The sequence below is a fragment of the Stegostoma tigrinum genome, chromosome 20, assembly GCF_030684315.1.
Source record: "Stegostoma tigrinum isolate sSteTig4 chromosome 20, sSteTig4.hap1, whole genome shotgun sequence".
NCBI classification, from domain to species: Eukaryota; Metazoa; Chordata; class Chondrichthyes; order Orectolobiformes; family Stegostomatidae; genus Stegostoma; species Stegostoma tigrinum.
Genome location: NC_081373.1, coordinates 38,739,600 through 38,763,887, shown reverse-complemented (window position 1 = coordinate 38,763,887; position 24,288 = coordinate 38,739,600). Strand labels below are relative to the sequence as shown.

The window sequence follows — 24,288 nt, the reverse complement described above, 5'->3', positions numbered from 1 at the left end:
GCCGGGGTAATGAGTGTCCCATTCATCACCTTCCTGTTATCCGACATGAATCTGCACCGTTCTTTCGATTTGATGTGAAGTTACTTTGTTCAGTACTTGATGCTTGATAGTGGCTTTGGGTATATCACATTACCCTGCGTGATTATACAGAGAGCTCATTCGCAAATGTTGATCTTAAACCAAATGCTTCCAATCAAACCGCTGTCGATTTTACTAGCCCTGCATCTCATTGCCAAACCAGTGGACCTTTACCAAGTAAAATTGCTGTGTATCATTTGAAATTTTGAGGGTAAATTTTCTGATCACTCTGGCCGGGATCCCTGCTCTAACCCCGTGTGCTCGCTAGAGGTCTCACGCTGCGTTCTCAAGACAAGGTCCAGGTCTCGCTCATTTCTTAAAATAAAACGATTCACCCCCACTGAAAACTTTCCAATCAGTGCAGATAACTAGTTGGCGCTTATTAAAAACGATATTCATCGCTTAAAGCCTTGTTAGGATTTAGCACACTCCTGTTCTATTCATGACCTTGCGAATTACGGGCGGTAGAGCGTTGCAAGTGGCTGATTTCTTCAAAAGTTTTATTTGTAAGTGAATAAAGCTCGGGAAGGGACATCTCGTGTTTATTTATCTTACGTGATCAGAATAGGCGCCATATTTGGATAGCTAATCGTTAGTACTGCAAAATGGATGGGACCTGCTGTGGGGTGACAATGATGTTTTGGCTGATGTCTCCTGTTAAAAGACTCCGGAAGCTCATGCATGAAGATACTCTCTCAAGGAATACACTCACCAGTGCCCATTAAACTGAACTGACGGCGTTAAAAAGACGCTCATTTAATTTCAAAACAAAAATAACACAATTTAAAGTTATTTTATGCAAATGTATATCACGATATTCCATATCTATTTAAACAAATTATTAACATGGAACACGTATCTAAAGAGGTCCGTTTATGAGTATTAATGAGGTCTGTTTGTTCATTCCCTGTCCCCTTGGTTAGTTGATCATGTTATTGGTTCAATTCTGAGTTTGTTTAGAAGATCCATTTTTAAAAACATAAAGTAAATAAGTAGAATATTGAGTCGGGTTGAACGTTTTTAGATATTTCCATTATTATATAAACTGTGTATTTGAAACCAATAAATAGCATGAACATAGTGATGAGTGCGTGTGTCCCACACATGAGAGGCACTCTGACACACTCAAACAGCGATTGAGAATGGGGAAATCACTCATGCTCTAAATTGTGTCACCAGTCTTTGCCCCTCATCATCATTGGAACAACTGATCCAAATCGGTTCCTTTAATTTCGGACCAACTGAAATAAAGCGAGTTTCCTGTGGTAGCTAAAAGTTGATAAAGTGGAGCGTCTCCTGTATTTGCAGATAATTGACAATGACGAGCGGTATTGAAACATGTTTGTGCGTCAGCGACACTTAGATATTTAAAATTTGAAGTGGTTGTATTTGGCTACAAACAACAGTGCTACTGCTTTTTTATTCGAGATCTTCGTGTGTTTATTTAATAGAGAGCGGGCTTTTGTTTTGAATATTAACTGTATGCGACTAACCATGCATTTAACAGAAACAAATATAAAGCAAACCCTTGAATTAAAAGGGTTTTAGATCATCTTACAGCCACCACTTTCCATATATTTTTTAAAAATGAGATGCTAACAAAATAGGATAATTTCGTTAAAGTCTAGGGGAAAACCTACTGCTGTACCAATGTGCAGTACATGATATGAATTATATAGATGAATGCAGGATATAATAGTCATACAGTTCAGATCAGCTTTTATTTGTAACGTTTTATTGCATGTTACTATTTCATTCATAAATTCACTGTAGCTCGTTTAACTGTTTAGAAGAACTCGATTGGAATGAAAATTTGTTAAGAAGTTACTTTAAAATGAAGCATTTTCTGAATGATAAAAAATAAAGTTGAACCACCCAATTTCTCGAACAGGCAGAATATAGCAATGACAACAAAGAGAAACAGAGGAAAACAAGCTTTATTGCTGAGGTTGTTTGGTGATTTGGATGGTCCCATGGACAAGGGGTTTGTTTTGTTGAAGTGGGACTGAAACTGGAAGCAATCTTGGTCGAGATTTGCCTCATCTTCCGGCCGCTCCGACCGAACTCCGACTCTGAGCTGACGCGCGTTCAGGAACTGCAGGCGTGTGGCCAATCACAGAATGAGGGTGTCGGCCCTGGACCAATGGCAAGGGGGGAATGGCAGGTTTATCAGCGCATCTCCCGCGCCCGTCCCGTGACTCGCCTCAATTTCCGCGGGAAGCCCAGGATAGTGGCTGGTGACCGGGCCACAGAGCACAGCGTCCTGCCTCCCCCCCTCCTCCTCCTCCCACCCCACTGCACCCCTTCCCCTTACCCTCCACCCCCACCCCCAGCCTGGAGATCTCCCCGGACTGGACAGCCTCCTCTGGATCAACCCAACTTGTCATTAGGGGCACAATTTCCCTCTATACTATACCCGATAGATCTGTACCAGCGACAATAGGACGATCCACAGAGCTCTCGCAGCATTTACCAGGGGGTCCTGTCAACTCTATGAGCTGATCAAATGTTAGCCGTCGGGCAGATGGATACCCGCCAGAGTGCATTCGTCCTGAGCAGTACGCCGCTGGCTGCGCTTCATAACATGACTGAGATGAAGGCGTCTATATTTCCCTACTCCCTGCAGAATCCGTCCAGCTTCAAAGCGCCGACCCTGGCGAGTTTGAACGCGCAGATCCCGCTGGGAACGCCGCACGGGATCAACGACATTCTAGGCCGCCCGGTCACTACCGCTGGCAATCTGCTCTCCGGACTCCCTCGACTCAACGGACTTGCCACGACGGCAGGGATGTATTTCAACCCGACAGCAGCCAGCGTCTCCAGGTATCCCAAGCCCCTTGCTGAATTGCCGGGGAGACCTCCCATCTTCTGGCCGGGAATGATGCAGGGATCCCCGTGGAGAGATCCCAGGGTGGCCTGCCCAAGTACGTACTCTCTAAACACATTGCTGTTTATAAATGTATATATACACATATTCATTTATGTAGACTTATATTTACATATGTAGATACACATATAAATGTATATACACACGTTCGAATCTGCTTTTGGCATTGCTAGTTAACATTGTCTCCGAGAAAACTTTGCTTTTTGCTCTGAATTTTCATACAAATGTTTTCACTTCAGCCTGAGAAACTTTTATTGAATTCCAGCAGCTCTAACGTTAATACTATTATTGCGATAGACATTGATTCAACTGGTGAGGCAAATTAACAATTTGTTGCTTATTTCTATGCGGTAAGCGCTGACCATACAGTCACTTGCTGTTTTGGTTTTAGTTTTATAAAACTCCCAAAATAAAACAGAACACGAGCATTAATTGCAACTAGTTTAACTTCACGTGTCCACTTTTGACTTGCAAAGAATTGAGTTCCCTTTTTTTATGCCGTGCGTCGACATATGTACAGACAAAATTTCCCTGTTTGATTATTTTTCGTTTCTCCCCCAACAGCGCAGGGCAGTTTGGTCCTTGATAAAGACGGGAAGAAGAAACATTCCAGGCCAACATTTTCAGGTCAACAGATTTTTGCTCTGGAAAAAACGTTTGAACAGACCAAATATTTAGCTGGACCAGAAAGAGCCCGGTTAGCCTACTCCCTGGGAATGACAGAGAGTCAAGTCAAGGTAAAATATCTCCCTTGGTTGCTTTGTGGAGTTCATCCAGCAGACACAGATCGTACCTGAGTATTAAATATTAGGAAACATCCCATTAAGAATTTCCTATCCCAATAACCTCATTTAATACACAGCAAAATTGTACATTTAAATTGTGCTGTTAATGCCAAAGCTTTGTAGATATTTTTTGTTGTTGAAAATCTGTTGTGCCCGCATTTCACAATGATTTCTACACTTCTACCGGGCCGGGATTGACAGGAAGGCTTGGTCTCAATCCTAAAGTGACTGGAACCAGCTACCGTTGACTAATCGTTTCTATGTAACTATTTTAATAATGTTGGTTTTAGAAATAGGGGCATTGCTTTACAAGCACCAACAATTGGATTGTCCATTTCCTCTGGCCTGTTCTAAATCCATATGTTTCATTTTGAGTATAGGATACACTAAACTGCAATTTTACACTGCCAGTTTATGCAAAACACCAGTAACAACAATGTAAACTGCAATGCCCGTTCGCTGAGGCAAAATATTTCACAATTACCCCGTTACACACTCTTGTGTAAAACTTAAAACATGTGAAAAGCAATGGGGGTAAATGGGCAAAGCTCGGCCTTCCTTCCTCTATATCATTTCGGATAATGATTTAAGGTGAGTGAACCGCATTGTTGAATACCGGGCAGGAATGGCCGAGACAGCTATGCTTTTCTGATAGTGAACTGGAATGCACCGAAGCACACCGCACTGACACGTTGAATTTTCCGTTCGCAACAGGTGTGGTTTCAAAACAGACGGACTAAGTGGAGGAAGAAACACGCGGCTGAAATGGCCACAGCCAAGAAAAAGCACGATTCAGAGACTGAAAAACTCAAGGAAACGTCGGAAAACGAAGAGGACGAAGATGAGTACAACAGACCCCTTGATCCCAACTCAGACGACGAGAAAATCACACGGTTATTAAAAAAGCACAAAAGCGCCGGCTCGCTCACTATCCTGGACCCACACAACAGCCCGGAGATCTTGTGACAAACTTTTTTTTTAAAAAAGAGAAATGATTATATGAACAGCTGAAAAGGCTGAATTAACCAGGGTATATATAAAAAGAAGTTTAAAATAAATCGATGTTCCAGCGAATGGTGGTATGTGTTGTACAGCTTAATGTATGTGAGATGTATATATTTTTTACAGAATAAGTTATGGAAATATCTTACAGCTCGATTATATAAATAACTTGGTCTGAATCTGGCGGAAGTTTGAAAGGAGATTTGGAGATCACAGTTCACCCTCAAATGTCCATAGAATCAGCGGTCTTTTTCTTAGAATTTTCAATGTTAAGGAATAACAATCAGAGCTCATCCTTTTGTATAAATTACAGATTAAAGCTGTAGCTGTACATACTAAGATGCACGTTTGTGTTGTAAAAAAATTAAATGTAAACTTTTTTGTGCATTTACATTCAAAAGGCTAATATTTTGCTTTCGCCTGTGTTGGTGACTTCCTTCGGAGGAGTTTTTTCCCCCCCGCGTTTTAGCGCCATTAGATCCCAAGGAATCTCAACATTGCTGGAGATGATTTGAAGGAAATATTATTGCGTCCACGATAGTTGGAAAAAGAAACTTTGTATTGCCAATAAATTATTTAACAATATCAAACCCCGTGGTCGGAATCCGGTTGATTTTGTGCCCTGAAGTGAAAGTTCACGATTTACGCGGAGATCATAGAACGGCACTTACTAAACATTTAATTTGTGACTGTCACACTCAAATCATCTCAGTGATGACTCGAACCAAGGCGGTCTGGTAACCAGGCGTATGCGCTGATAACGTAGAATTGATTTCGAGTTATTTCAAGAGTAGACAGTAAAACGCATTTTGCATGTTACCACTTTACCAACGGGCTCTGTACCAAACCGAACTTGCAGCCCTAATTTGATAACATTTGGGCAAATTTGTTGTGAATTTTAATTTCAACGCCGGGGTCCGATCAACAGGTCTGTGCGATAGGGAGTGTTTAGAATCACTATTGAAATGAGTGCCTGGATATTTCAAAATACTGTATCAGTTATATTGTGTAATTTATGAAATTGGGGGGTTTAGAATTACCTTTGCACTCAGTGCCTGGATATTTTATAATGTTGTAGCAATTATGTAACTTAAGTAAGCTAGTGTGAATCTCAAACGCGGCAACAGGCCCTGTCAAAGTTCTCAATAGTAGCTGGAACAAAACTCGCAGGCACTGTAAACGTAACTGACGTTAAATTTGTCAAGACATTTTGACAAGTTTCTCAACTTTTCGATTGAAATTGCATTTATTACTTATGTGAGTATCGCACTCATGTTTATGCGGGTTTTATTTTGCAGCGGACAGATTCCGTTATCATTCCAGAAATCAGACTGGTCGAAGATGAGTCAGTGAGGTTTTTCTTTGTATTCAGTCTTTGATTTTTGAGAGAATGGATGACCGCGTCTCTGAGCCAGGCCTGTGGTCCTGTTGCTCTGAATCTGCTGTGGGGCGCGACGAATGATCAATCCAGACCACCTGATAAGTAGGTCAAATTCTGCCGAATTTACAGACTCACTCATAGTTTGAGGGAATAATTTACACCAGCCAACGGAAGCAGTTTCTTGTCAGTTCAAAAAAACTCGTGCGTGTGTGCAGAAGAATGCGGGGACACAATGGTTTTAGTTATTGTTGAAAAAATGTCACACCGACATATCAAATGCTTTGAAACAACTAAAATTAACTTTTCGAATTTTTATCAAAAATTACAGGAAGTTGATGTATCAATCCTTCCAACCAGTTGCGTACCAGTGCCTATTGGAGATCTAAAGTCATATCCCAGTTTGTCTATTGATGAAGAGGCATCGTTCTACCTCATCGTCCAGTCCTCATCTATACAGAGTCATAGATGGTCATGTAGATTGGACTAACGAAATATCTCACAGCAAACACATTTCAGTCGCTCGTGTCTTAAACAGAATTACCCGCCGCTCTCGCAAACTTTGAGAACTCGCGCGGTTCTGTGTGCGGGATATATCTTGCGCGGGTACTGTTGGGGTGGGAGTGGAATCCGTTCTTAAATGTCAACAGATTCCCAATGAAGAGCTGAACTATGATATTGGGGGCACGTCCTGGGGAAGGGCAGACACACGAGGGAAGAAGTCTGCGTGAGAGAGTTTGGGAGCTGCGATAACGGCAGGCTGCTCCGTTCTCCTTTTTAGTTTACATTTCAAAATCGGTCAACATGTTGTCTGAGAGGAAAGCGATTTCTAGATGGAAATAGAACCTTACCACTCGACATAGTGAGGTTCGTTATGGCTCGCCAAGTTTCGACCGGGGAACAGAAATCAGAGAGCCAGTTAAGTGTATGAAACTGACAATCATGAGAGAGAAAGCGGCAAATAATGCTTACTGAAAGATTTTTGTATTGCAAATGCCGGGCGAAACTGCAAATGTGTTTGGGGATGGATCCGTATCACTTTTTTGTGTTTTTTTTACCGTGTCCATGTAAAATACAATGTTGCTACTTTATTTTTAAGGAGAGGGTCTATTGAACCTAAATCCCTCGTGGACATGTAACATATTATCAATTTTAAAATACCTTTACACCTGATGCAAAATCTTCTGGATTTTTCGTCAATTTAGATGAGATTATTTCTGATCTTCACAAATTAACTCAAGCACTTTTGAACACATCCATTTTCAAGCAGTTTGGACTAATTTTAAACGGACTGATCACAGACTTTCTAGTTACGTGGCAGAATACATTCTGCTTAAAAAGGCGATAGAGAAGTGTAATTATCTGGCGTATTTAAGTGGCGCTGGGTGGGATATTGTCGGAAACCTACACCATAACCAGCCCATGCCGAGAGAACTCGGTTATTTGGTGGGACCGTCAAAGAGTAAACCGTAACAGATTCGCGTGTTAACCTGAAAAGATTCTCGCTAATGGTGAATTAAATTTGCTATTATTTTGATCTATGTTTGATAAAGCTCCTCTGATGGGATGTGTGCCGAAATGTTTCACTTGTTCCTTGCCCTCGGCGGGATGCTGCCTCATTGTGTGGACGGTCCCCAGCGAATCTTATCGCTGCTACTGGAAACACCAGCCTGCAACAGGAGATCGAGGCACCTGCAGTGAATGGGAACTTTATACCCGAATAAATGAGAGCAACATCTGGTTTGAAAGACGGGTCGCTGGACTCGAAACGTCCATTTTTGCTTTCTCTCCACACATGCTGCTAAACCTGCTGAGTTTCTCCAGCAATTTTTTTTGTTTCAGATTTTCAGCATCCGCGTTGTTTTAACAGCTCATTCCCACCAGCCACAGCTCCCACAAAATACTCGTTTCTTATATTGCTTTACGTGTTACTAATGTCTCTTCGATCTTCCAAAAGACAGCCCATTCTCGCCTTACCTCGGCGTGTGTGAGTCTGGCGGCTGAAGCTTTGGTCCTGGAGATTTTAAAGAACCTCCTACTTTGCATGTCTTCAGCACTTCGGGAGGACGTTGTGCATGTTGCCTCAAGGAAAAGTTTGAGGAATTAAGTTCTAGAAATGGTAAAAGGCTCGTCTCAGTTAAAAATCAAAAAGATATCTGACAGAAGAGTCGGTAGCGCGCGAGAGGAAACAAAAAGCGAATCGTGACACTCGAATTGCTTGAGAAACAAAGAATTTTATTTCTTTAGCCCATAAACGTCACTTAAGTTGAATCCTTGATTTAATAAAATAGTTTACAATGTGTGGATACATGGACACCGGTACAGTTTGTCTGCATCCTGCTTGTTACACTTGGTCTACAAACGAGAATGATCTCACGGTCACGGCCACATAAATTCTGCCGCAGACACAAAATCATTTCCAATCGTAGTGATTTATACGAAAACACGCATCAATCCACCGCTATCAAGTAGCTAGTGAACTTTGTAGTGTAGTAAATTAAATCGATAAGAAGAAACGTTTCGGCATTGGCTGTGTTTCCCATTTTCGGACCTAATCATCTTTTAATGCTGTAAAGAAGGCAGCATGTAAAATTTGCAACATTAGCGCTGGAGATTAAATATTCGCGGTACAATACGAAATTGGCAACTTCGGGTTTCAGGGCTTTATATACAATCCATTGAAGCACATTTAGCAAGCGATTATCAGGAGAGATTCCCACTAAACTCTGTCCGTAGATACTTGGCACTATATGCAGTAACAAAAATAGACAGAAATAGTTTACAAAAAATCTTATGATACCCATCCTATTAATTTTCACATTCTGAAAACTTGGCATTATTCAGGAATAAGTTACAATAGAAGTACGTAACACAAAGACTTTTGTGGTGCTTATAGCAAATTCGATTATTTCATCAACAATGGCACGGTATAAGCTATCTACAGTCTAACTTGATCGAGGACTTGTACTTTTTACTTATTCAATCTGCTATACGTACTAACTAATCGTTGATATGTCAGAGCAGTCAGTCTTTACGAAGGGAATTTCACGTAGGCTTGTGGAAAGATTATATTATAAATTAGTTTCCTTTTAAAAGTGAATATAAAAATGAGAGGAGCTAAATTGTGATTCAAAACCAGATATGTAAAATGTAGTATCTAATATGAGGAATCACCAAAATGAAAATGCCTAACTAGCCTACCATAGACGTAAAAAGATGAAGGGAATTTCAATAAAACCATCACTGGAAGTAATTCCACGATCTATACAATCCAATGTACAAAAAAAACTCTAATACAGTATCGATATACAATTTCCGCATTGCACTTCATGAAACTTTACATAAGGAAACGGCTTCTCCTTTTTAGAAGACAATGTTTTCAGCTAAACATTATAAACGTGAGATATTTAAAAGATGTAGTTATTTCTACTGTTAGTGTTTGGCAACAAATCCGCGACACATTTTAAAACAGTCCCACATTTAATTCTCAAGTGTCACAGGAATGTCTGAAATGGCGAGGTATGTGTGGCCGTCTTGTGCAAGACTTCAGACGTCAAAGCAAAATGGATGATGAGCAGCCTGAGGTGCGGCCCTAAGAAATACAGCATCAACATGAATCGAATGAGAGAGATGTGCGCGAACGTTCTGATGTCCGTGTTCCTCCGCTTCTTGTTTGCTTGTTGCAAACAGACTAGAGGGCAGTTTCTCGAAAGATTTTCTCAGTCCGCTGATACCGTTTAGCTGCAAAGTCGCAGGGGGAGGGAGATAAAGCAACAACGAAAACGCAGTTAATATTGGTCAACGATAATAGCCAAAGTGTTAAAAGTGCCAACAAATTAGTTCAGTACCCAAAATGAAAATGAATGAATAGTAAAAAAAATAAAACATTAATATTTACCACCACATCACTGCACCACACAACAGTTGCGCATATTTCTATTAGGTTTACCTGCCCCAGCAGCTATTCGAAAGAACAGGAAGACAGGCTGGAAAAAAACACACACACATACAATCACATTACTGGATCAGTGTGACATTTCAAACTGCAATGTCTGATTCATGAAAGAATTTGAGAGTCCAGGCATCTAAATTATTCTGCTTTCTTTTCCAAGAAGAAACGTCTGGTGGGTTAGAAGGGTCAAATGTTTATTCATGTTGTATTAATAAAACTGGAGGCGAGTTGGGACACTTTTCGGGTCAGTGTAAGATATATTTATTTGAGGGGTTAAATGGTTTATTGATGTCATATTTATCTTATCGTGCTGTGTTTGTTTGCCCTTCTTGTCCTTAGAGAGAAATCCAGCGTTTTTTTCTTTAAGGTTGTAAGGGCTGGCGGTTATCAGGAAGAACATAATAAAATGTGAGGCTGGATGAACACAGCAGGCCAAGCAGCATCTCAGGAGCACAAAAGCTGACGTTTCGGGCCTAGGCTCTCTGATGAAGGGTCTAGGCCCGAAACGTCAGCTTTTGTGCTCCTGAGATGCTGCTTGGCCTGCTGTGTTCATCCAGCCTCACATTTTATTATCTTGGAATCTCCAGCATCTGCAGTTCCCATTATCTCAGGAAGAACATCGCAGGTTCCGGTTATTGCATTCTGCCACCTGCTGATTCTGCGTCTACCCGTTCACTTCGTTCCACTGAAAGTCAACTATCAGTCAAGGCAACGTCCCAAAAGTTACAGCCAGAAACTAGGATCGGAGTCAGGCGAATGTGACTCTCAGTCAAGCAGATCGGAGTTATACCAACAGAGATAGATGGCCCTAACAACAGGAGAAGCGTAGTAGAGATTTGCGGCGAACAATGACACACGGGGAGGAAGTAGCAAGGTGGTAATGGAACTGGACGAGTAATAGAACACAGAAAAGTACAGCACAGTACAGGCCCTTCGGCCAACGATGTTGTGCCGTGGAATAATCCTAATCCAAAAATAAAATAACCTAACCTACAATCCTCTCAATTCACTGCTGTCCATGTGCATGTCCAGCAGTCGCTTAAATAATCCAGAGCCCCAGGTCAGTGTTCTAAAACATGAGCTCATTGGTGAATTTTGACCTACACTTTACTGCAAACCCACAACAATATGAGGACTTTTGATGAAAGTTGAGACCCAACCAGTTCAAAGGCAACAAATGCTGGCCTGCCAATGATGCTCAATCCCCATACAAGAATAAAGGAGGGGAAAATGTGAAGCCTTTTCTCCTTACTTGCTCTTTTTAAATTCCTGATTCATCACAATACTCTTTTAGATCCTTTCTCTGCTGTGAACGTGATAGAACATCTCTATTGCTGCAGAAAGTCAACAGACAAACTAATAAAGAGAGAAAAAGATAGTGAGAAAAGACAAGGTAAGAGGAAATGAAAAGAGGAGAAATGTCAGGCAGGGAGGGCTGAATGCAAACTGACATAGAGAAATAAAAGTGAGAGAAAGTAAAGGTTTTTAAAATGGTACATAAAAAGGAAATGCTTGAGGCCCAGTACTGAAGTGGCAAAAATGAAGGAAAAGAAAAAGATCCAGAAGAGAAAGCCTTGAGAGAAAGAAAACCAAAGTGCAACTCCACAATGATAGCTGATTAGTGGAGGTGATGGTACAAGTAAGTTTCTTATTGAAAATGTATCACTACCAGAACACCTCATTAGAATGGTGCAAGATTTTAAGAGATTTGTTAGTGGGTTCTAACCTTTAAAAGTTTGATTTCAACTGAATCATAAACTTTTATTATAGCTTTTTTTTTCAAGTGGTTTTCAGACATCTCAAGCAAAACTTTGCTTGAGATCATGACTGTTCCGGGCTTCAGGTTTCAAATCATATTGCTCACTTGATGATATTGCTGTACACTCGTGCAACCACTTCTTATCACCTTACATTTAGCACCAAAACTACTAATATTCAACTATAAAATGTGATGTGCTTTCTTATTATAACAATAAGAGCTTTTCACAAAGGAGGTTGGGTTAAAATGGCCCAAGAATTTTTATGGTGTTTTGTTTTTACCATTCTCAGAATGTAGGCATCACTCACAAGTTATTTATTACCACCCTATTTGCAGTTAATTAGATGGCGAGTCACTTTTTTTTAAATATGAGCAGTTGACTAGGACATCGCACAGGACAGTTCTGGGGATGGGTTTCTCTTCACAGATACTGCCTGAGCTGCTGGACATTTCCAGCAACTTCTGTTTTTGTTGCAATTGAGAAGCAGCCACATTGCTGACTAAACTCGATCAGTATGATAAAACCCTCTTTTTGCATCTAGTTACATCTCATTAAAAAGAGAGCAACTTTTTAGATTTTATGCAATGCACACCAGCAATCTGTGAATATTGTAACATTCAGGGAAAATGGGGAGCTCCAAGGAGTTACTACATTTGAGTGATCCAAAATATTTAGTTACATTCAGGATTACAGAGCAAGAAGGGCAAGGTATATTGAAATATTGTCAATTGGTGATCCAACACAGTTCATGCTTACTGAACAGTCAGTTTATTCAAGTAGATAGAGGCTGTCAGAGGTGGTCACTGCTTTCAGGCTGCTAGTCATTCCAGTACCTAGCAGCAGGGAGAACGGAGTCCATTCTAAAAAAAAGATTCTGTTACAGCCTGCTCCAAGCTATTGGACTCAGAAGAAGTCTGAGGAGTTGTGGGGCTCTGAAGAAGCAATGTGTCCTTCAAGGTTTAGTGCAGCTGAGGGCAAGGGAAAAAGATGTCTACCAAAGCCGCAGTTGCTTTCTGCAACTGAATGAGAGAGCTCAGAGAAACACAGAAGCAATACCAGCTAGGTGAAGCCAACTCTAACCCTAACCCTATCTGTGGACAGGCTGAAATTGTGCCTGTAAGTAGACAGAAATACCTGCATCCTGGGAGCATAGTCCCAGTTGGGAGAATAAATTACTGTCAGCTATTGTAGAGACAGTCCATTATGGAGCAGTTTTTGAGGGTTTTGAGGGTTCTTCAACTGTGACGAGCTGAAATCCCGAGTACAGTTTTAATTGCATTTTGTGACTTCCGGTGTCACTAACATCAAGAAGATGCTGAGATATACATAGGATTTGTCTTGTTTGCACTTGCTATGATTTTCAGGGCCAATGAGATTGTTCAGAAGCATTGTGAACTTAGCATGTAAACAAAAATCTAGCTACACCGCATTAAAAAGAGAGCAACTTTTTTGATCAATATACTTTGGATATTACTTTTTATAAGGGTATAACGATAATAATTACCACATTTTGTCAATATTATATTAATGCCAAATCCTGACCATTGATTTCACTGGTCACTATCACTTTTGTTGAAAGAGGAAAACTGTGCTGACAGTTATCGCAGGGGCTTCTTGTTCTGCCTCATTTCTTGAGAAGTAAATACAAACTGTGGAACTGGTGGAATGGTATCAACTGTCCAAAATACCAGCAAATTCATTGATTTGCTTTTGACACAATGCACTTCATACAAAAGTTAAAAGCACAATTAAGACTTGAACCTGGCTTGCAGCAGTTGATTAATGTGAAATGTGAACTTCTGTAATGATATTGAAATATTTAAGATGGCCCTTTTGTATTCAAGTACGATACTGACACCATATGTTCAATAATTGTTTCAGAGATAGTAGGAACTGCAGATGCTGGAGAATCTGAGGTAACAAGGTGTAGAGCTGGACAAACACAGCAGGCTAAGCAGCATCAGGGGAGCAGGGAAGGCTGACGTTTCGGGCCTAGACCCTTGCTGTGTTCATCCAGCTCCACACCTTGTTATCTCACATGTTCAATAGTGTCAGCAATTGCCTGAAGCTTACATTTTGAATGAGATGAAGGGCACATTCACGGACTGGGCAAAAGTTTCAGCTCTAGTCTATGAAATGAGGAAAGGAATTTTTATCCTTAGAGCCTGGCTTGTTCTTAACAAGAATTGACTGAGTTATTTCCGCACGTGGAGCCAGCCATCTCCTTATATCAACAACAAGCCCACAACTAAGCAAACATATTGGTTCTAATTATGGCTTTGCATAATGGAGCTTTCTCACTTTTTAACATGCATGGTATAAAATCCCTTACTTAAAGTATTAGGCCATTAGAAGACAAGAGAACATTGTGCCTAAATGACTTTATTTTCAGCAAGCTCTCCCTAATTCTAAGCCATAATCAAACTTTTCTCAATATAAGCATGAACAAAACATCTCTTTCTATCTCTCATGTAAGTGTACTTGTACAATCAGACTGTTGATTTTTACTTTTGGCTTGCATGTTCCTGATAGCTGCACGGGATCCAAGGGTAAAAAGAATAGGTCATTGGTATAAATAAGCATGCAATGACATTCTTTAGGTATTAAAATGTTAAAATAGATTACTAATGTTGCTTACAATCTTGACTGAAGTGTAAAGATTTAATTTTTCCCTGTACTTCAGAAGAGTTTAATCATTGGTTTGCTCTGTGAGTTGCAGATTTAGATACAGATTCGAAGGCAAATATATTAGCAGATGTGCAGATCTTGTGAAACAATGGTTTACTTGCAAAGTATGCAGCTCTAATTTATTCAAGAAAAGGATAGGTTGAAAGTCCCTTCCAGTCCTGACAGTTGATTTGAACAATGTTGTGACACTATATCCTATAAACACATGAAACATTTTGCAATGAGTTTCACACATCTTAAAGATAAGATAAAATAAAGTGCAATGTGTTTAACTATATGCTCATGAAACTGTTACCTGTAATCTAAGAGGGAGATTCACAATTAAAATAATTCAATTATGTTAAAATGAGTACATGTAGATATATACACATACATATCAGTTTTTCCAGCTGCAATCAGCTCTGATGAAGCGTCACTGGAGTTGAAATGTTAACTTTGCTTTCTTCCCACAGGTGCTGCCAGATCTGCCGAGTTTCCCCAGCAATTTCTGTTCTTGTTTTAGATAAACACACAACCTAGTTATTAGGATTAGAATCTGTTCATTTGGACATTTAGGTTGAAAATTAGTTGCAATTTTAATGCTATTTTAACGTATTTAAAGAAAAAACAGAGGATATGGCAAATGTTTTATACAACTCCAGCGATTTATTGCAAGCTTTTATTGAGTAAAATGCAAATCAGTAACATAAGGATTGTGGAGCTATCTCTCTTGTGAAGTCCATTAATACTGGGTGGTACAAGAATATTCTGACTGCTATCTGCTTAACTTACAGCTATTTAACTGACCATGTTTCACAAGGTTCATCTAAGTTCTTTCTATTAGCATGTGTATGTGAGAAGATGTCATCATAATTTCATATATGGAAAATCAGACCACAAAATTAGTGAATAGGTTTAATAGCTTTCTCTAGTGGTAGCCCATTTCAATTGATAAATCTACAATAATCTATGGAAAAGTAGAACAATTGAAGTGCTAAAGGAATATACTCTGAACAGATATTGTAGAACAAATTATCTTGCAACTCATAAAGAACAAGCCACAATGGATTTAGTGCAGGGTAATTAATGAGAATTAAATAAAAGGTATGATCGTATCTTGAAAATAGGAATCAAAATACCGATTGAATCTGATGTTAGGATTGAGAGGCAAAACTAAGGCTTTATATTTAAGTAACAAAATTAGAAATTAATTGACCACAGCAAACTTCGCTGAACTGTTGAAAGGCAAACTGTGACAAGTCATCAAAGAAGTATTTAAGAAGTATTAGTGCCATGCTAAATGCAAACAGAATGTAAGGAAATCTGCTAGAGTGGGAGAGCTACAAAAAACAAAGAAAGAGTGAAAGGGAGAAAGGATCAGGAGTTTAATATACAAAAAAAAATCCTCAATACAAACATAATCGGAGAATAGGAAGTCTCCAGGTCCTGATCGTTTCTATCCCAGAATACTAAAAAGAAAGTGAAACAATTTCAGATGCAATTAGACATTATTTACAAAACACTTCAGATTCGAGAATTAAGTTGTGCATTGGTAAACTGTAAGTGTCATTCCATTGTTAAAGGATGTCAGAAAATATCCATTGTGGAAACCTCACTGGAACCAATTATAAGAAACAGACTATCTCAGCACTAGCTGATTGGTAACAAAGTGGGAAGCTGGATGAACACAGCAGGCCAAGCAGCATCTTAGAAGCACAAAAGCTGACGTTTTGGGGCCCAGACCCTTCATTTTGTGCTCCTAATATGCTGCTTGGCCTGCTGTGTTCATCCAGCTTCACACTTTGTTATCTTGGATTCTCTAGCATCCGCAGTTCCCATCATCTCTGATCACAAGCTGATTGGTAATATTCAGAATGGATTAATCTTTTTGAATTTCTTGAGGAATTAGCTATCACAGTAGAGGACAGGAATTTTGGAAGTTATCCATGTGAACTTCCAGAATCTACCCAATAAAGGTCTGTACAATTTGTAGAAAAAGAAGTGAAATGAAACAATATGGAATGGAAAGTAAACTGGTGAAACTTATTGTTAATTGGCTGGAAGACTAGACAAAGATAACAAAAATAAAAAACTCTGATTCTGAAAGGATTTTTTCTTTTTAGTAAAGACTAGAAGGACACAGAATAAGAATAAGAGGTGAGATGAGATGAGGAGTATTAATTTCTCCCAGAGGTAATTCGTTGGTAGAATGATCTTCTCCAGAAAACATTGCAGGCTGAGTTTATGTATTTATTCCTGCCTAAATTAGATAGATTTTTTGAGACAATGGGTTCATGGATTATGGGGGTGACTGATATAAAGTGGAGCTGAAGCCACAACTACATCCTCCATGATCTTATTGAATGGTGGAAGAAGCTCAAAAGGGCCAAAGCTCCTGTTCTTAAATTCTATGTAAAATAATATAACAATTGGCCTTCTCTGAAATTAAAAAAAATCTGAGTGGAGCATTAACTTTAATCTTGTACATTACTGACTTGAACGAAGGAACAGAGAGCTGCACATCCAAGTTATTTGTTGGGACATGGAGTTACAAAATAAAAGCAGGCAGACATACTAAGTTAGAATGTAAAGCTTTGGCAGATGGTGATCAATACAGAGAAGTTTAAAGTCATCTACTTGGGAACTGAGAAAGAAGATCAGAATATTTTCTTCATGGTGAGAGATCAGGGGCTGTTAAGGAGTAGGGAAATTTTGTTATGTACAGAATTTGCATAGAACCATATACAAAGAATGATCAGATAGGCTCATGGGATGTTGGCTTTTATGTCTGGGGAGTGGACTGTACAAGTCAGAAAGTTATGCTTCAATTTTAAAGTCAGCAGTGCAATGTTCAGTTTTGGACACTGATTACATCAGAGGAAAGGTGCACAGGCTGTGGAGCAGTTTGCTGCACAGATTCACCAAAATAATTTTATACAGTTAAATTAAGTTAACTTGTTACATGAACTTGGTTATAATTTCTTGATTTTAAAAAGTGATGATCTAATCAAAGTATTTAAAATGATAAAGATTTTGGATAAGGTTGATATAAAGGAACAATTTTTTCTAATACAAAAATCCAGAATTAGGGCAGTTAATCTTAAATTTGTAATCTTAAATTTTTAATATGTTCCAAAGTAAAAGGCAAAAGGAATTTTCTTCTATAAGTGGAATACTATCCACTTACCTGGATGAACGAGAAGTTCCAACGGTACTCAAGAAGCTAGGTATTATCCAGAGCAAAACAGCCCACATGATTGGCATGACATCTACAAATAGTTACTCCCTCCACCAGTGAAGCTTGGTAACATATACAAGATGCACCACAAAATCTCACCAAGGCACCTCAGACAACACTTTCCAAACCCAGAACAACTACAATGTAGATTAACAAGTGCCACAGATGCACGAGAACACTACCCCTTGCAAGTTCCCCTTCGAGTAAGTAACCATCCCAACTTGAACTACATTTTCTCTCCTTCACAATCACTGTGTCAAAATCCCAGAACTCCCTCCCTAATACTACTGTGACTGTACCTACAGTAAATGGACTTCAATATATCAAGAAGACAGCCTACATACATCTTCTCTTGGGAAATTACAGAAGGTTTAAGTCCAGCCTGTGAAGCCCATGCTTCCTGAATGAATAAGGACAATGGATGCTGAGTAAATAGGAAATTTCCAAGTCTGAGATCAACAGACATTTGTTAGGGAATGTTACCAAAAAATATGAAGCGAAAGCGGCTAAGTAAATTTAAGGTACTGACTTATGCTGAAAAAAATGATACAATATAGCCTTGTAGAAGTGCCTCAACAGCTCACACCGCGGATTTTTGGTAAGAGCTTAAAGGCCAGTGGAAAATAAATGTATGGCAAGGGGTAGGTAAAAGAGAAGAGTCTCTTTTGTCAGATCTGTAATCATTAGAGTGTGCTGTATTAATCGGAAAATATGAATCATCATCACATTTTTACCTGGCTGAAAAGCCTACTACAGCCAGTTGAATAATGCAGGGAAGCATCATAACAGTGGATTTTGATGAAAAGGGTCTCTAATTAAATGAAACGTGTGCACTGGATATAAAAACAGAATAGATTCTATCCAAGCAAATTCAATTTAATAGAAAAAACCCTGTACCTATAACTAAAAGTTATAACTGTCGTATAAACTATTTATAGATTTAGAAGAAGCAGACTGTTGAAAGGGACAGAGTTATATTGACCATCCTGATCGTGTGAGTACTGTAACTGCTACACAAATAGAAATTTGAAAAATATCCATGAGTCCTCCATATAAGTACAATTTATGGAAATGCTCATGCCCATATGAAACTATGCTTTATAAAAAAAGTATCCTCACGTCAATAAGAATTATCCAGCATTATCCATATCCAGCTTATGAACATTTTTGAAGTTTTTATGAAGGCCAGTTCACTACTACTACTTCTGTTTCCAAATGAGAAAATTTCATGCAGTTTTACTTACACGCATAACATTTTCAGCCAATTTTGTTAGCACCTTTCAGCAGTGAACAGATGATCAGAATGAAATAGAGAAGGGAAGGGAAGTTCAAGAGACGACAGTGGAGATGGTGTTGGTGAAGGGTGAAAAAGAGTGAAAGAGAATTGCAATTCAATGCAGTACTGAAGGACTGGTACCTTGTTGGAGATAGTGGGGTAGAAATTCATCTCAAGTAGTAGCAAAATTGGCTAAGCTGTCTGTTCCACAAAGCACCTGATAACAGGTTCCATTGCAGTTAATACATTTAGTTATCATCTGTGTACAACCGACAATTGCCTGGGATGATTAGCTATCCCATCATCCTTCACACAACATTAAACCAAGGTATCAACTCTGCTTTTTATGGATATAAAAGATTGCATGGCAACAAGTGCAAGGGAAAGTTTGCCTGGCATCCTGGCCTTTAATCACATTTCAACCAATGCTGCTAAAACAAATTAATTGGTGATTATTCCATTACTGTTTATGGGAACTTGCTGTGAACAAGTTCACTGTCATGTTTGACTACATGGCCACACTGACTTTACATCAAAGGTACTTTGCGAAGCATGTAGACATTATAAAAATAGAAGTTGAGTTCTTTTTCTCTTCTTTCAATAATATTGGAGCAGATTTTGATGTGTGAAGACCTCTAACATATGATATTAGTTGAACTGGTCTTTGCATTTTTCAGCTCAGAGAATGTTTGCCCACTAACTTGCTGGGGGTATGAGGTGGAAACATTACAGTGTGGTAAACAGGCTGTCCAGAGCCTAAGTACAGCTGGATATCTCCTTAGCCAACTGAAGGATTGAAAAATAAACATTGATCAGATGTATCTACTGTGTAAACCACAGCAACTTCACAACATTCAATGGATTTCAATGGTGAGCAAAAATTCTTCTTCTGAGAGCCGGTAGTGTAATAGTAAAACCTGGACAGCCACCTTTGGATTTTGAGATTTAACCATGCATTCCCACGCACTGGAAGTTGCTGTAACATTTCGGCACAAGTAACGGTGAGTGTTATTAGTGTCAGAATCATTTTGACATGAAATCTTTCTGACAGGATACAGAATTAAGAATGGCAAAAGATAGTGTTACTGATATCTTGTCATTAAAATAATTTCCATCCCCATTGTACTTACAATGAGCAGTACCTAGCCTTGTTTATATTGATGGTATAAATCTTTGAAGTGCTTTTAAACAGCTATCACACATGAGGAAATCAACAGATTAGTCTTAAAATGTCCTTTTCAACCAATCAGTTGTTAATACCAGAGAATTAAATTTTAAAGTTGGACTTTATTCATTAAAGATTTGAGAAAAAAAACTCAGATTTCATGGGTTGAATCCTAATGCATTGTATTCAAGATTTTAATAATGTTATCCTCCAAAATTAACAGCTTACCAGACATTAGAGTGAATTTAATGCCTTTTTAATATATTTAACTGATTTAAAAATATTATTCTTTTGACTCAACTTTTAACTTATAGAAATTCTAAGTCTGATATCGATGGGAATCCATTGTCTTCTTTCAGTCAGACAGATTTCTTTCCTTACTCATATAAACATTTTTAAAACAACCAATATTAAAACAAAGAAAAGTACAACATAGTAGCGGTGAACAAGTATCACAAAGGAGTGAAGAGGGGAAGAAGGGCCAGGAATTCAGAGACAGGGCATGGTTGCACAGACGAGCCAACAGGGGTGGTGAGGAAGAGGATAGTTAGGAACATGGGGTTATAGCGACATGGCAAGCAGGCTTTGAAGAGCTTTAAGAGTCAGGGAGCAATGGAATGTCAGCGACGGGTGAATAGTCAGGAGGTGGGCAGGAGTCAAAGGAGAGGGCAGCAAATCATGGGGCAAGAAGTCAGGGAGTAGTGCAGTGTGTCAGAGAAGGTATTTGTGAGACGTGGCTGGATGCAGCATGCAGTCAGAGATGGGGTGGGCAGTGAGTTTTGGGCTGGAAATATCAAATGATTGCAAAGTGATGGACAGAGTGGGAAGTCTCAGAGATGTTTGGCAGTCAACAGGGGCACTGGGTGTCAGAGGGGGGAGAAGGAGAGAGAGAGTGGTTAGGTTGTCTGAGAAGCGTTAGTGAGTCAGAGGGGGACTTGTCAGAGGTGTTAGGGAATCGGGGGTTTGGAATTGGGGCTGGAGTTAGATGCTGGGGTCTCAGTTAGTGCTGGAGTCAGGGCGGAATCAGACATTGAATCTGAAGAGGGTTGGAGAGAGGGGCAGATTCTGATACTGGAGTCTTATTAAGGGGTGTGGTGACTCAGACACCAAATAGGGTCAGGAATTAAAGATGGTTTGGGTCTCAAAGAGAATCAGACAGGAACTGAGAAATGCACAGGCCAGTTCTAATTCTGATAGCAAAAAAGTGAAACTAAAATGATCAGAAATACAAAGCAGCTTCTTCAGGACCCAAAAGAAAATGTTTAACGGTGTAAGTTTGGATTTGTGTCAGAACTGAAATCAGACCCAATGAATGGCCATGCTTAAAATATTAGCTTCCCCGGATCCTATGTATATCTAGCACTTTAAGGTGAGAATTCCTAATTTCACATGTCATAGTTTCATGTTTCATCCCTAATAAAGTTTCCTTGACTGTGACCTGAGCTAACAGAATGAAACAAGAAGAACTGAATGCAAATTTTGGAATATAAGCACAACATTGCTATCACACAGCAAGTTTTGAGAAGATTTCCAGCTCAGGTTGAGGTTCTGGATGTAAGTTTGCTCGCTGAGCTGGAAGGTTAGTTTTCAGACGTTTCGTCACCTTTTTTTTATTTGAAAAAATATACTTTATTCATAGAATGTACAAAAAAAAACATTTATACACCTACCCAGTCATGCAAGCCACTCCGGGTTACCCAGGGGATACGTACACCAACTAAAGGAAAAAACAAAAGAGAAAAAAAAACAAAGCAAAGAAACCGCCCCGGCAGTCGTCACCCCGCACAGTCCCAGTTGGTCCCCTGACCAGTTGGGGGAGGCGACAGCTAGGCCCAGTTACCAGACAGGGTTCTTTGTCCTATTCTGGACGAGGGGTTTCATACCGTGGTCTTTCCCCACCGCGCCTTGGTGGCGGCTGCCCCGAGTTTTAGCGCGTCCTTCAGCACGTAGTCCTGGACCTTGGAGTGCGCCAGTCTGCAACATTCGGTCGGTCTCAGTTCTTTCAGCTGGCAGACCAGCAAGTTGTGGGCGGACCAAAGAGTGTCTTTCACCGTATTGATGGTCCTCTAGGCGCAGTTGATGTTGGTCTCGGTGTGCGTCCCGGGAAACAGCCCGTAGAGCACAGAGTACCGCGTTACGGAGCTGCTCGGGACGAACCTCGACAAATACCACTGCATCCCCCTCCAGACCTCCTGCGCATAGGCACACTCCAGAAGGAGGTGATCAACAGTCTCGTCACCCCCCCCCCCCGCAGCCACCTCGAGGGCAGCGTGCGGTGGCGCAGAGACTCCGGGCATGCATAAAGGATCTCACTGGCAGAGCCCCTCTCACCGCCAGCCAAGCAATGTCCTTGTGCTTGTTTGAAAGTTCTGGCGATGAGGCATTCTGCCAAACGACTTTGGCAGTCTGCGTGGGGAACCACACAACGGGATCCACCCTCTCCATTTCCCGAAGGGTCCCGAGGATACTACGTGCTGACCACTGCCTGACGGCCTTGTGGTCAAAGGTGTTTCCCCTCAAAAATTTCTCCACGAAGGACAGGTGGTACGGGACGGTCCAACTACTCGGAGCGTTCCGCAGCAACGAGGCCAGGCCCATCCTTCGCAACACCGGGGACAGGTAGAACCTCAGTAAGTAGTGACACTTGGTGTTTGCATACTGAGGATCTACGCACAGCTTGATGCAGCCGCACACAAAGGCAGCCGTCAGGGCGAGGGTGGCGTTCGGAACACCCTTTCCCCCATTTCCCAGGTCTTTGTACATGGTGTCCCTGCAGACCCAGTCCATCCTCGACCCCTAAATGAAGTGGAAGATGGCCCGGGTGACTGCAGCGGTGCAGGTCCAGGGAATAGGCCAGGCCAGCGCCACATACAGCAGTACCGAAAGCCCCACGCACCTGACAACCAGGTTCTTACCCGCGATGGAGAGGGACCGGACCACCTGCCCAGCTTCTGCTTCACTTTGGTGATATGCTCCTCCCAAGTCTTAGTGCATGCCCCAGCTCCACCAAACCAAACACCCAGCACCTTCAGGTATTCTGTCCTGACGGTGAAGGGTATGAAGGAGCGGTCATCCCAGTTCCCGAAGAACATGACCTCGCTCTTGCCGCTATTGACTTTGGCACCTGAGGCCAGTTCAATCTGGCCGCAGATGTCCAATAGTCTACTCACCGACTTACGATCGGTGCAGAAGATGGCGACATCGTCCATGTACAGGGAGGTCTTGACCTGAAGGCCTCCGCTGCCTGGGATAGTCACGCCCTTCAGGCTCACGTCCTTCCTGATGGAGGCGGCGAAGGGCTCCACACAGCATACGAACAAGGCAGGACAGAGCGGGCAGCCCTGCCTGGCTCCAGATCTAACAGGAAAACTGTCTGATTCCCACCCGTTGACTGAGACTGCGCTAACGATGTTGGCGTAGAGCAGCCGGATCCAATTGCGGATGCCCTCCCCGAGCCCCAATTTGGAGAGGACGTCCCTCATGTAAGCATGAGAGACCCTGTTGAAATCCTTCTCCTGGTCCAGGCTGACGAGTCAGGTGTCCACTTGCCTGTCCTGTACGTAGGCGATCGTATCCCTGATGAACACGAGGCTGTCAGCTATCTTCCTGCCCGGCACAGCACAGGTTTGGTCAGGGTGAATCACTGACTCCAGGACAGACCTGACCCGGTTGGCAATGACCTTGGCCAGGATTTTGTAGTCCACGTTCAAAAGTGAAATGGGGCGCCAATTCTTAATTGCTTCCCTCTCCCCCTTCCTCTTGTAAATGAGGGTGATGATGCCCTTCCTCATGGACTTGCACATTTCCCCTGCCCGAAGCGCACTATCATACACCTCCAGCACGTCCTGGCCGACCAGGCCCCACAGAGCGGAATACAGCTCGACCGGTAAGCCGTCGCTTCCGGGAGTCCTATTCCTCTCCAAGGACTTGAGGGCTCTGGTCAGCTCGTCCAGGGATATCGGCCGGTCCAGCCACTCCCTCGTGCCGTCGTCTAAGACCTCCGTGATGGACGACAGGAACGACTCGGAGGCCGTGCTGTCCGTGGGCTTCGTGTCGTACAGTCTGGCATAGAAGGATCTGCTGATCCTCAAAATGTCAGG

At 41.1% G+C, this 24,288-nt stretch overlaps 2 protein-coding genes across 4 annotated transcripts in view; one reads left to right on the top strand and one right to left on the bottom strand.

The window, feature by feature from the left end:
• Positions 1 to 2,298: 2,298 nt before the first annotated feature.
• Positions 2,299 to 5,313, top strand: nkx6.2 (NK6 homeobox 2). Its single transcript, XM_048551251.2, has 3 exons — positions 2,299 to 3,002; positions 3,530 to 3,702; positions 4,465 to 5,313. Exons 1-3 carry the CDS (start codon positions 2,585 to 2,587, stop codon positions 4,714 to 4,716), a joined length of 843 nt encoding a protein of 280 aa, XP_048407208.1. The 5' UTR covers positions 2,299 to 2,584; the 3' UTR covers positions 4,717 to 5,313.
• Positions 5,314 to 8,344: 3,031 nt separating this feature from the next.
• LOC125461849 (inositol polyphosphate-5-phosphatase A) overlaps positions 8,345 to 24,288 on the bottom strand; it is a 499,445-nt gene continuing 483,501 nt past the window's right edge. For 2 of the 3 annotated variants that reach the window (XM_048551134.2, XM_059653108.1), the window contains exons 15-16: positions 10,080 to 10,116; positions 8,345 to 9,871 (exon numbers count right to left, since the gene is read on the bottom strand). In XM_048551134.2, coding sequence (XP_048407091.2) covers positions 9,822 to 9,871; positions 10,080 to 10,116 — 87 coding nt within the window. In that variant the 3' untranslated portion in view covers positions 8,345 to 9,821. Of the gene's footprint in view, positions 9,872 to 10,028; positions 10,117 to 24,288 lie in introns of all 3 variants that reach the window. The other variant, XM_048551135.2, reaches the window with a different exon arrangement.

Excerpts from the sequence above, each read along its gene's own strand:
- nkx6.2 (XM_048551251.2), top strand. The coding sequence starts at position 2,585 with ATGTTAGCCGTCGGGCAGATGGATACCCGCCAGAGTGCATTCGTCCTG. Across the intron at positions 3,003-3,529 it reads TCCCAGGGTGGCCTGCCCAA|CGCAGGGCAGTTTGGTCCTT; the intron begins GTACGTACTCTC and ends CTCCCCCAACAG. Across the intron at positions 3,703-4,464 it reads TGACAGAGAGTCAAGTCAAG|GTGTGGTTTCAAAACAGACG; the intron begins GTAAAATATCTC and ends CGTTCGCAACAG.